General features: G+C 40.1%; 1 protein-coding gene across 2 annotated transcripts; it reads left to right on the forward strand.

The window, feature by feature from the left end:
* Nucleotides 1-417: 417 nt before the first annotated feature.
* LOC148010666 (putative pectinesterase 53) lies at nucleotides 418-3,451 on the forward strand. 2 transcript variants are annotated; one of them, XR_015689537.1, is made up of 6 exons: nucleotides 418-1,044; nucleotides 1,381-1,627; nucleotides 1,887-2,096; nucleotides 2,191-2,429; nucleotides 2,580-2,800; nucleotides 2,882-3,451. XR_015689537.1 is itself a non-coding variant. In XM_087671909.1 (5 exons), exons 1-5 carry the CDS (start codon nucleotides 503-505, stop codon nucleotides 2,728-2,730), a joined length of 1,389 nt encoding a protein of 462 aa, XP_087528035.1. In that variant the 5' UTR covers nucleotides 418-502; the 3' UTR covers nucleotides 2,731-3,448. The 2 variants fall into 2 exon arrangements, 1 of the variants encoding a protein (XP_087528035.1); XM_087671909.1 differs by having other exon boundaries at nucleotides 2,580-3,448.
* Nucleotides 3,452-13,669: the final 10,218 nt, after the last annotated feature.

Consider the following 13,669-nt stretch of genomic DNA (forward strand, 5'->3'; position numbering starts at 1 on the left):
TTTTAGGATGGGGAAAATCCCCCGCCCAAAAGTGTCCACCAACCATGAAAATTGGATCCAATTATCTTTTGACACATAGTGTGGCGGACACCTCTTTTTCCCCGGCCCAGAAGTGTCCACCAACTGTGAAAATCGGATCCAATTAACTTCTGATACATAGTGCGGCGGACACCTCTTTTTCCACCTCCCGTTGTCCTGCCGGTGTGTAACTGGCCTTAGGCTGGTTTCATGAGACCCTAGACTGTTTTGATTGGTTAGGTTAAAGCTTACAAAGTGGGGAGCGTCCGTCGTTTGGTGTGTAACCAGCCTTAGACTGTTTTCATGAGACCTTAGGACTCGTGAATATGCTGTGAGTAAGAGAGACTTTACATTTACGCAATTATGATCTCGTTCTTTCTCTGGAAAAAAATCTTTCCCGAGTCCAATCTTTCAAGCTTCACCGTCTTTCCACTTTCTGCATGCGCTCTCGGCTGTCTTGTTTACGTCTCCCCCTCTCGAGAGGATGGATCAAACCATCGCTCCTATACATTCCGTTTGCTTGTCCCTGAGCTTCTTCTTCCTGATGTCTGCCTGGATGCTCTTCATGCGGTCCCTTAATTACGATTCTTCGTCCTGCGCCGGCTCCCCTAGCTGTACTCTTCACCATTATGACACCAATAGCAACATCTCCGTGCATATTCAGCTTCCTATCTACCACGCCGTTAACCTGTCTGTGGCCATGACCAGCTCCGAACAGCTTTCTGGAGATATATCATCTGTGAAGTCCGAACGGCGTGCAGAACAAGAGACGTTTCGGCACACAGAAGTGGACCAGACGAGCGCCCCGCTGTTTCAGCTGCAACATGATCATTTCGGCCTTCCAGCCAGATCTTTCTTGGCAAACCGGGGCTTCTTCTCGTATGACGGTAGCTATGGCAGCAGACTCATTTTGGTGGACAGAAGCGGATTGTTTGGCCATTTCCAGACCATCCAGGCAGCTGTGAACTCTATCCCTGTTAACAACACTCGCGTCTACACGATCCTGGTCGCTGGAGGCGTGTTCGAGTAAGATTGCTTTAAACGCAATAGCCTTTTCTTTTCTTCTTCGGAGGCGTGTTCGGGGGAGGGTTTTTTGCCGCTTGCATTTCTTTCAAGCTCCCTAATTGTTTAATCTATCATTTATGATCCTGGTCATTGCGATCTCTTTGAGTCTATTCTGCGTAACAAAATCTTCTGGCAATTTTCTGTCAGCTCTTCTAAGCATACGTGATTTGATCTCGGTTGAAGCGTTTAAATATATCAGCCAAAGAATTACTAGTTTCCTTAAGTTCTCTTTCGTCCTATGCGTGCACGAGGAGAGATCATTTTGTTTTGTTGTTTTTGACCTCCTGTTATCATAAGGGAGAAGGTGATAATTCCACACAACAAGCCTTTTATTAGGCTCCAAGGCATAGGTCGAAGTGATGAGACAGTAATAGCTTGGCATGATACTGCAGCTACAGAATGTGGCCCCTCCGGCCCTAAAAAGTGCACCGCAGATAAAAGCAGGAATGCATCGAATGGCAATCAGCGTCCTCTTGGCACCTTACACAGTGCCACGGTAGCCGTTAATGCTCCGGAATTCATTGCCAGGGGCATAACCTTTCAGGTAGCTATTCCTGCTAATTCTGTCTCAGTTTTTCCTCAGTCGGCAGGCAACGACGGTTCTAATTCTCGTGTCATTCTGTTGCATATTTAGATGGACTTGTGTCTGTGATGTAACTGTTCTAGGTTTATCCATGTGTACACATGATTGACCATACTTATCTGGCAGTGCTCTGAAAGTTTTAAGCCGACAAAAGCTACAATCTGTCTTCTGCTATATGTATATACTATCTGATCTACCACACTTATTAAGTGTATGACAGAATACGGCTCCGGCACCTGCAAGTGGAGTAACCTTAGGTGGACAAGCAGTGGCCTTACAAGTTTCTGGCGACCGAGCAGCCTTCTATGATTGCAAGTTTTTAGGAAGACAAGATACGTTATATGATCACAGAGGTCGTCACTACTTCAAAAATTGTTACATTGAAGGATCCGTGGACTTTATTTTTGGTGATGGCTTGTCACTTTACAAGGTCAGAAGTTAACCTTGGCATTGGTAGAACATGTGACAAAAAAAGGACAACCCCGATTGATGTTGTTGTTACTGTGCTGTTGTACTTTATATAGGCTTGCCAGATCCATGCAAATGGCCCAGGCTTCATAACAGCACAGAAGAGGCAAAATGCAAGCGACAATACAGGATTTTCTTTTGTAGGGTGTGAGGTGAGGGGAAGCTGTGGTACAGGGGTCAGCTACTTGGGAAGGGCCTGGGGGCCTTTCTCCCGGGTCATCTTTGCAGGCTGCTTTATGGATGGGGTCATTGTTCCACAAGGTTGGCATAACTGGGGAGACAGCAGAAGAAATCTGTGAGTAGCATATCTTTATATGGCTCAGAAACGTAGTTATTCTCTATCAATGTATACTGGTTAGATCAATAACCAGATCAAAAGTACTATGGGACGTTTTGTGGTCATTCTTAGTCATGTAACTGAAAGCTTCTGTTTCCCTTTTCGTAGGACTGTTTTTTATCGGGAGTACAACTGTAGTGGGCCTGGTGCTCGAATTTCCAACCGTGTGCCGTGGTCACACCAACTTACCCCTGCAGAAGCGGCAAACTTCATGAATATCAGTTTTATAAATGGTCAGGACTGGCTTCTATATCAATAAGCAAGGCCAAGAACTCGATCTGAATTGCAAGCTTGCAAAGTTGAATTCATGTCGTGGCAGACTGCGTTCGGTAATACGTTATGGCACTCCTCCTTTGTGCTGATATCAAAGTTATGTATAGCAGTAATATTTATGCTCTTCATTCATTCAGGAAGTCAATCAATATAAGGCAATGTAGGCTTCCAAGGAACAGGTATACCCAAAACACGATCGTATCACTTCTTTTAGGCAGCCGAAGTCATTAGGCTACAAGGCCTGTTTACCCTCAGGATATCTTCTGTTAAGGGAGTGGTTGTCGCACCCTGCCAAATTTCCAATACAGGACCGTCGGATTTTTGAATGATCACATTGCTTCTTGTAGTTATCGTAATGTTTTAAGGGCAAAAACCGGGAAGAGTCTGTACAATGCAGCTGTCCACTTCCCTGTAATCAGCAAGCAGACATCCCTGGTTTTCATCCCCGAAGCTAGAGTAACTGGCCTGAGCACAAGGACAACTACCGTCGTGACCACATTCTCTCTTCACAGCTAAAGGATTGACATACTTTCTGGCCTGCCTTTGGAAGGTCTTATTGTCTAAGCTGTTTAGGCCAAGTGCTTTTTTGGAAGTACTTTTAATAATACATTTGTATTCTTCAAAAGTTATAGGTTTACCCAAAGGCCCATTGTGATACTTGTTTATACGCCTGCATTTATTTAAAATAAAACAAATAATAAATTGGTGCCATAAGTCAATCAAAATGGGGTATGCTTCATAATGGTCTTATAAGTAATATGAGTTTACAAATTCACAAGGCTACAAGGAGTTTATTATCCCAATCAATTCTAGAGGAATAAAAAGTTTTTGTCATGAGATTAACAATTTTGTCCATTGATTTTGCTTGGCCATTTGACTTAAGAGAGTATAGAGATAAGTTCCTATGGTTGACCATGAATGTTGATAACAAATGTTCAATCAACTCATGAATATTTTGTGTTTCTTGGTACTCACTATTTTGATGGCATGGCCAAATTGAGAGATTACCTATTCCCACAAGAATTTTGTAGTGGACTTTATATCATTCTTTCTAGTGGTCATAATCTTACCACTATATAGAGCTTCCTCTTAATTAATGTGAAACAAGTAGGCATCCCAAATATTAGCCATTGCAATGATCGAGGTAGGTTTCCACTTATGACAATGGATATGTGATTAGCCATGTTAACATTGTTTACCTTTGCGCATGACAAAAAAGAAATCAAACTCAAGTAGGAGTAGCAATTGAGTAGTACATCATGTTTTGCATTGTTTGTTCACTACATAAAGTAGTGCTTGATGGTCCACAAAAAAGATAAACATATTTCAAAGGAAATAAAGTTACATTTGTTTAGAACATACACAATTCCCAAACCCTCCCTTTTGAAACTAGAATGTTTAGCTTTAGTGATACTTATAAACCTCACAAGGAAATATATGTGCTCACCATGTCAATATAGAACTAGTCTTGTTGTAAATAAATCTACATGAATACATAAAGTTATTATCCAATTTGAAGATCCTAAAATTAGTATTGTCATTAGTATCTTTATAAGCACACTCATCCTTCTTAGTCCATTAAGGTCACAATGGATTTGTAACTTGATCTATACATAATCACATAATTTAGAGTAAATTGATTTGAATATCTATTATAGACAAGGAAATGCTGAACTTTCTTGGGTTGGTCAAAGGTTGAAAAGTTAACAATAACTATAGAAAAGTCAAAGAGAGAGCTTATATTCCATCATTTTAAAACTTACTATAACTTTGTAAGGCATTCTTTCTGTTGAGATGTCAAGTTGACACTCATATACTTGGATGATCGTTTTTGCATTCATATCATTAGCATGGTTGATACCTACATTAGCATGTGCTACTAGTGATACTTTACATCTAGGGACATCAATTGAAATTTTCACGGTATCATAGCCTTGTCAAAGCAAGGAGCTATGAGCCATGAAGAAAGCCTTACTATGGAGTACACCTATGGATATTTCTCTTATACAAGCTTTGATTGGCAAGCCTTCATGATCTTGAAGGGGATGTGGAGGAAGTGTTTAGACCTTCAATCTATTTCTATGGTTGGATTTGTGTTTTGGGTGTGTTTTGCTGTTCATTTAGTAGTTTGAGGCTATTCATGTGCCCATCTTGTAAGATTTAAGAACTTTGTAAACTTTTTCCATTTTGCAAATAGGTTGCACTTTTTGGGTGTGGGAGACTATTTGCAGACTGTTAGGTATCAGAAGTGTTACTCATCATATGTATATGCACTAGGGTCAACATACATGACAACTTACCAAATTTAGTAGACTACCAAGAGTGGCAAATTTTTTGACTTTGTTGCACAATGTCTGAGGGGTTTAATCATATTATCAGTAACAAGCTTGACAAATATACTTCCATGAATGGAAGGTTAGATTGACTAATTTTCTTATGGATAAAGGTTATTAGGGCTATATTGACCAATTTCATGATGGGTGAAGGTTATTAGGACTATATTGAAGAAGATAATATTGAGGGTTTAGAGTTATTGAAGAAAAATGCTACATTAGAGCAGGCAAATGTATTTAAGGAATACAACTAGGGTGCTAGGGAAGTGATGTACTAACTTTCCATTAGTATTTTAGACAATATAATTGGGCATATACAAGATGGAGACAGTCGTGTTGAAGCATAGAATAACTTGGTCATGCTATTTGATATAAATACCAAAGCTAGATAATAAATAATAAGTATTGAAAATGAATAGCATTATTGAAGCTCTTGAATCTATCAAAGTATAGGTTGATGATGATGATGTAGTCCTCGCACGTTTAGATGGTCTAGGCGAGAAGTACAAGTAGTCCCAAACCTCCATCAATGTAAGGGATACAAATCTAGTGTCTACATTGATATTAGAAGAGAAGAGCTTAGGTCTTGTTGCATCTTCATCACGAAACAACATTAGGAAAATATGGACTCAGAATGGGCTGTTTAGCTTAGTGTTTAATCCCTTTCTAGTCACTTGGGCTCTTTAGCTTAGTGTTTAATGCCTTTCTAGTCACTTGGATTTGAGGTAGATCAATAGAGAGGGGTTGGTATGGCACATTCTATCCAAAGCTATTTTCAACTTAAACCAAAAAATATGATTTTTTTGAAGAGCTAGTGGTTATTAGATTAAAATATATTAAGTCCCCTTGTGGAAGGGATGATTTTCTAGAGGAACACACAATTTTTAATTTAGAGAATATGGCCATGAATGTTTAAAAAATTATTTTTTGAGCACAACACCCATTATGGCATATACAACAATTATGACAAAGTTTCATTGAAAAGGACACTTGCAAGGATACTCTCCACATGGCTATTGGGTCTATTAAGGCCTTTTTTCTCAATAAAATAAGCTTAAGCTTATCAAGAGAGGTAAATGAACCACCTACCTTCCATTCATGGATTGACCAAGGGACCAATCATGTTAGTCTTTGTGCAAAATAAGCATTAAAAAAATAGCCAAGATGTTCATAATGTTTTGTTGAAAACCACCACAATTTTTGTGCACAGTCGTGACATGTTGCTATGATAATTATTTCAACTTAAAAAAACAATACTCTTCTTAATCCACTCCTTATGAGGCCTTATTGGAGTCCATGTTTTCCTTAATGGAACAATTAAGAACACTCTAATATAAGAGGAGAAAAAGTTGTAATGCTAGAGGCTAAGGTGATGGTTGTTATGGGTAAAATCAAGTGCAATCTTATGACTCACTAAAGTAGCCATATATAGATGCTTGAGGCTAGTCTCAAGGCTAGGGGACCCATATAGAACATGGAACTAGAATATAGTTTTTGATAACAAAGAGTGTTGTAGTCATGGTTAGAAAGGTCATATTGCTTATGCTTGTCTAGAAAAGAAAAGAGGTGGAAATAATAGAAATGGAGAAAATAATATAACAATCGTGCATCTAGCAATGATTAGGTTGATAATGAGAAGCTAATTGTTATGCATATAGTAAATATAGATGCATCAAGAGTGAGTGATGATGTATAGTATGTGGATTGAGGTGCCTCTAACCTTACAATGTCTCATAATAAAGAATGGTTCAAAGAGATTAAAAATCCTAAATTTCTTGGTTTTTTGAAAACAAGTGACAATAAACATATTCCGTTACTCATATTGAGAGTATTCCATTATCCATGCAATATGAAAAAGTGAAGTGTTTGGTTGATGTGCTTCATGTGCCCAACATTATAAAAAATCTAGTTTTTGTTGGGCAAATGGTTAAGCAAGGATTGCAAGTAAAGTTCAATTAGGATGACTTGTTTTATGGAAGATTTCAAAAGTGGATGTAAGTTGATTGCAATAGGTAAATATATACACTAAATGCTTACCTTGGATATAAATACACTCAAGGTTGTGGCTAAGCACAAGGTAAAATAGTTGTGGTTGATATTGATATTTGGTATAAATGTATTTTCATATAAATGTGCTACAATGGAAGAATGTTCCATCATGTAAATTAATTGTGATAATCTTGCCTAAGTTTGAAGTTGCTAATATGCAGAACGTATGATGTATGTTTGGAAAATACACAAACCATGCATTTCCACGATAAATATATAGGGAAGCATATACTTGATGCTATACGCTTGGATGTGTAGGGTTCTATGAGCACTACATTAGTTGATGCATATAAGTATTATGCTACCTTCATTGGTCACTAGATGAGGAAGGTATAATGCTAGTATTGATGAGATAAGTAGTTGGTATACCACTAAAAATAAGATTGTTGCAAATGATCTAAGAGCAAAGATAGTTGCAAAAAATGCAGATTCATCATCTTACAAACATTGAATGGTCTAGTAGAGTATTCTTCTAGTAGGTCTATTGATAGACTATGGAATGGTAGGTTGCATGTAAATAGCACTCCAACAATTTACAAACATTAAATAATCTAGTAGAGTATTCTTCTAATAGGTCTATTGAGAGATTATTGACTAGTAGTTGTATACAAATAGCACTCCTACAAGTTTAAAAAAAGTATCTATCAAATGGGTTGATCGGTAGCCAAAATAGCATTCATGGAAGGCAATGAAAAGGGGTCATCAACTCTAGCAGGTAATAGCATAGTAATGCAAGGTGATATATTGGCTGATGATTATGTTAGAAGGATTTTATGATAGCACAGGTACTGCAAGCTATATAAGGATCAAGGAAGAAGTATTGTGGTCTTCTAAGCCTTCTCTTTTTGACATGACAATCTAGGTGTGAGCAATAGTACCAGATTCTGTATCTTAAGGAGACTTCCTTTCTTAGTGATGACGATCTTTAAGCGAAACACAATCCACTCCGCAAACCCAACAAATAGTACTTTCCCTCTGTTCCCAGACCTTGGGATGTGCACTCTAGTCCACCAATCACCCCTGTCACACCATTAAATCTTGTAGGGCAGCTATTTGTGTTAGTTAACTTGGTAGTGGTTTACCCATTTTGCCGTGTGGTATCCTAGTTAATACTTGGATAGCTGCTTAGGTATAGGTTCCATTTTTGAAAATTTTGGCTCACTAAATGAGGATTCGGATGCCTTTCTTTGATAATCCAAAGTGGCTTTCACAATCAATTTTCCTGCCCAAGTGGATCCTGCCCACAAGATGTGCGTATTCTAGTCATTGATGTGGAAAGAGATGGAGGCTTGGCTCATTGTGGAAAACATCCAGGCAACATTTAATGATGTCCGAATAGCATTTCCTTCATGATTCAACCCATACCAACGGATCGATGCCTAGAAACTTGAATGATATGTAGGCTAAAATAAGGTACTGCCACTATCCAAAGCTATACAACTCAGTTTAAAGTCATGAGAGGATAAATGTCCCTTAACACCCAACCCAACAGAGAAATGTTGTAGTCCTTGTATGTACAAGGCTTGAATAGGGAAATCCATAAGGCTTTAGTTATAGATGACCTCTTTGATCATGACTTAGATTATTTCTACCAGTACACACTTCGCATAGAGATGTTCTTATCCAAAGAAATGACTAGAAAAGATAGAAAATTGGCCAAACCCATTGACAATGCCCATTGGATGAAAGCTAGTGACTCTGATACATATTTGGTCACAAATTTTGTATGTAGCAGTGAGGAGGAGGACTTTGATGAAGAGGAATGTTGAAAGTTGATAAAGTCCAAGAGAAAGGACAAGGCTCACAAACCCTCAGAGGGCACTTGAAAAACTACCATCAAAACCCTTTGCTTTACCAAGTATAGTAATTTGAGTCACTTGGCTATTGAATGTGGTCTAAATCTGCATGCTGCATCTACCACACATCTACTCACAACATTGATGTTTGCCATTATAATTTCCACAATCAAAGGGATAATATAGGGTCCTGGCATGGTGCCCAAGGAGCATAGCTAGCCTCTTGGAATCACTCCAAACCCTTTGCTCTACCATGGTCCCAATAGTATCATATACATAAGACTCCATTTGCTAGCATAGCCCGCAAAGACTGAGGAAGAAACTAGGAAACAAAGGATATTATCATCCCTTGAATAAACATTGTTTTTTTTTGTATATAGGAAGGCCATTAGAGATCTGAATGTCTCAAGGTCCATCAATATGACGCCTAGAAAGAGGTAGAGTCTGGACCATGCTCAACCACCACTATCAACATGGTGGAAATCAAAGAGCTCCTTGAGTTGGAAGTCAACATGGTTACGTGGTCGGGTAAGAGGACAAAAGAAAAAGATGGCAAGTCCATAAGTGTCTCTTGGGCTAAACATGAGAAGGTCTGTGGGAGCTTTTGGTCAACCGCCAAGACCCTCGGACCGCTTATTGTTTCAAGCGTTCCAAGCCGAGTACTAATGGCTACCTCTTGTCAAGAATCACGATGTGGGGTTGATCATGGTGTGTACAAAATGATTGATACATTATCACGGAGGATTGTAATAGACAAGGAACTCCATGGCTACAAAGAGAAAGCAAACAATATGCACACTCAACAAATGTTATCTTCTTGTTTTTTTTTTTTCCATTGCATACAATGGCTATACTTTTATAGAAGAGATAAGGTCTCATTTATGTAGCCTCACACTTTCCATGTGTGTTCCCATGTGACACCATACAACCCACACTTTACATGTGTGCACCTATGTGGCACGCTTCACTCCACATCTCTCATCTATATTCATGCACCATACAATCTTAAGCACATAAGAGTGCTTTCACATATACACACCTGCAAACACCGAAGCTTACATTCTCAACACCCCCTCTTAAGCGAGGTGTTTACTTTACCTTATCACCCATCGAATGTAGCATTGCATGACCACAATCGCTACTACCTTTCAACACTCCCCCTCAATGCTATATTGGAGTGTTTACATGACTAGACACATCTAGTCCACCATATGCATGTTTTATGTGCGTGTACAATGTTCGTTTGAGCACCACTTGCTCAGGTGAACCTACCCCATCCTTTTTGAACAATCCTAGATGTTCGGGAAAGGTATGACAAACCTCAAGGCGCAACAATCATGTGCACACACCACGCACTCGCAAAATTCTTTTTGAGATCTCAGTCTCGAGCAGAGAACCCTGCACAAGCCAATTCTTGTGCAACCTCGTCTCAAATAGACTCTTTTGAGACACACATGCATGTAGATACATTCATCTTGAGCCTCTAGGTGGGCTCGGGTGGAGTACCCTCATACCATGGGTGAGTAAATTGCATGCTTCTAAGCATATAAGCTTAGATATGAATTCATTGTGGCTCTTGTTTATGATGTGGGAACAACTACTCACAAAAATATTCATTTTCATGAAAATCTAACGATAAGAGTTTATCCTTGTGAGACAGGTGGCACCTTATCGTCTCTCATCTTCTTCTACATCGTTTTCTTTCATTTCTCCTTCTGCTACTGTGCTGCTTGGGTTTTGCGGGTGTTCTTCATAGATGAAGATGGCATTGGGGAGGTTGGAGTTGAGGTAGGTAATGAGGAGCTCAAGGGCATCGTTAAGGTTGGAGATGATCTGGTTGAGTTAGGTGGAGCACTCATTGTTGACGCTCCACTAGCGCCCCAGCGTTAAAATGGGATGTATCCCAGCTACGACGGGATGCACTCCACAACTGCGATGGGATGTACCCCAATAGACGCATCTTCTGGTATTCTAATGCCTATGAATATAGCTTTGGCATAAGGCATTTTGGTCTGCAACAGCAAATCTGTGGGTTACACGATCTTCTGCGACATCCATAGCCATATGATTGTTTTGCACAGACTCTTCAATAGAGTACCTACAAAACTGCCTGAGCTCATGTCCATAGATGTGATACTCTAATATTTTTGAAGTTGACTTGTTATAGCAGCTACTTACGCTCCTTCTTCTGCCCCTTTCTTCTTCTTCTTCTTCCTTCATGAACGCCACTAATCGAGATCCAGAATAGCGTTACGGAGAGAGCAGGTAATGCTCATTCAATAAAGCATTAATAAAGCCTTCAGATCACATTGACCTTTAATAGCCAAACAGAGAAGCATTTCCTATTCTGAAGGGGCGTCTTCCAGGCCAAGTCTTCGTTTGCTGTACAACCGACGGTCCCGACTCTCGAATGATAGAGAGCTCTCTCTCTCTCTCTCTCTCTCTCTCTCTCTCTCTCTCTCTCTCTCTCTCTCTCTCTCTCTCTCTCTCTCTCTCTCTCTCTCTCTCTCTCTCTCTCTCTCTCGTATGCCACATTCTTTTCCTTGGAAGCCCTTCGAGCTGGACCCAGCCTCTAGCTCCGCCATTCTTTCACGACTTCTTCTCTGTTCCCTTGTGGGCCTTTGAAATCAACATGCTCTCTTGACACTGCATCTTTATGGGCTTCACCTTCTCATAACTTTTGTCTTTGCAACACCATGTTTGCAAGAAACTCTTTTTGTTGTACTAGTAATATCAATGGGCTTCTTTGAAGAGCCCAATAAAGAGCTAATAGCTTCTGAATCAAAGACTAAGAACTTCTATCTTTTGACCAAGAATATCAACATGCTTCTCCTCCTCTTCACTTATTGTTGTTGAAGCCAAACCAACTTCCATTTCTCCATCCTTGAGCACACACATGAGACATGCCTCAACCGACATGCTCCATCTTGGACTGCAACCATCCCAGCAATACTTGCTGTTCCAATGACAGTAAGCATATACACCTTCACATGCTCCTTGCTCAATAGCAAGAGCCAATAGGACAACAATGTCCACAAACAACAACCTTTCTCTTATTTGAGCATTCTTCCATGCTCAAAAATAGTAATCGGAGAGAAAAAACAACCAAATACCTTTGCCTTCTATTAGCAGCTTCTTTGTTGACAGTGGCTCCACGACTTGTGCTGAAAAACTCCATTTTCAGCTTCCATTATACAGAGATCCTTCATTTGATGGCCTCTTCATAATTCTCAAAAGATTTTAGCTCCCTTGAAATCGTGAACCAGCATAATAATGAGTGTGCAAGAAAGAATGGCTAAAACATACTAAGGCTAAATTCGAGAAAACCACATACAATGATATCTACACATATAAGTACACCATGATCAATAGCCCTAAACATTTGCTCTGATACCATGTCAAGAATCACGATGTGGGGTTGATCATGGTGTGTACAAAATGATTGATACATTATCACGGAGGATTGTAATAGACAAGGAACTCCATGGCTACAAAGAGAAGGCAAACAATATGCACACTCAACAAATGTTATCTTTTTGTTTTTTTTTTTTTTTTCCATTGCATACAATGGCTATACTTTTATAGAAGAGATAAGGCCTCATTTATGTAGCCTCACACTTTCCATGTGTGTTCCCATGTGACACCATACAACCCACACTTTACATGTGTGCACCTATGTGGCACGCTTCACTCCACATCTCTCATCTATATTCATGCACCATACAATCTTAAGCACATAAGAGTGCTTTCACATATACACACCTGCAAACACCGAAGCTTACATTCTCAACACCTCTCACATAGCCGACGCGCCATCCATACCTACGGGTGTAGTGAGCTTACCTCCATGCCAATCGAGTTACCTCCTCTCTTGCGCACTCTGGTAGCTCCACGATCCAAGTGCAAGCTTCAAGCAAGCTCCATCCTCAAGCTCCATGCTCCAAGCTCCATTGCCGCGAGCAAGAGAAGAGAAGAGAAGAGAAGAGAAGAGAAGAGAAGAGAAGAGAAGAGAAGAGAAGAGAAGAGAAGAGAAGAGAAGAAGAGAGGAGAAGATGGAGAGCTTCTCCTCCCCGGTCCCTCACCCTCACACACTCACTCCCTCACACTCTCACACTCCCTCTCTCAAGCACAAGCTCAAGCAAGCAAGAAGAAGAAGAAGAAGAAGAAGAGAGCTACTTTTGGCCACACACAAGAATGAGCTTTTCATTCACTTTTCAACTTTATATACAAAACCCTAAATCCCTTTTGGGTGGTCATCCCCTTATCCCCTTTTTTACATGGCCGGCCGTAGCCTAGGCCCTTTTTTCCATTGTCCTTTTATCTTCCTAGTTTCCTTTCCACCGCCCATCTACATTTACAAATTGCATGGGTGAGAGCCTGGTGCTCCTTAAATTACATCATAATACGCTTGCGCTCTTTTACAAAATTAGTGACTTGCGCTTTTCCTTGTGTGCCTTTCTCCCTTATTTAGGACTCTTCTCCTTGTGCATCTTTGTCTTCCGTTTCACTTTGCCTTGGCCTTTGTCTTCTACTTTAGCTTTTCCAGATTTTCTACCTTGTTCGTCTGAGGGTTAACATTACCCCCCTCCTAGACGAGTGCCAATCCCATGGCACTCACGGTCGTATGAAGCAGGCTTTAGCGTGCACCGAAGACGTGGGTGGCAAGGACGTCTGTGGTTGCCATGGAGGAGTATTGGTAGTGGTGGGGAGGAAGGTTGTTGGGGGCCTAGGTGACTAGTGGTAGGGC

This window comes from Lygodium microphyllum, chromosome 29 (assembly GCF_053477565.2).
Source record: "Lygodium microphyllum isolate KBCC chromosome 29, Lygodium_microphyllum_v1.1.10, whole genome shotgun sequence".
NCBI classification, from domain to species: domain Eukaryota; kingdom Viridiplantae; phylum Streptophyta; class Polypodiopsida; order Schizaeales; family Lygodiaceae; genus Lygodium; species Lygodium microphyllum.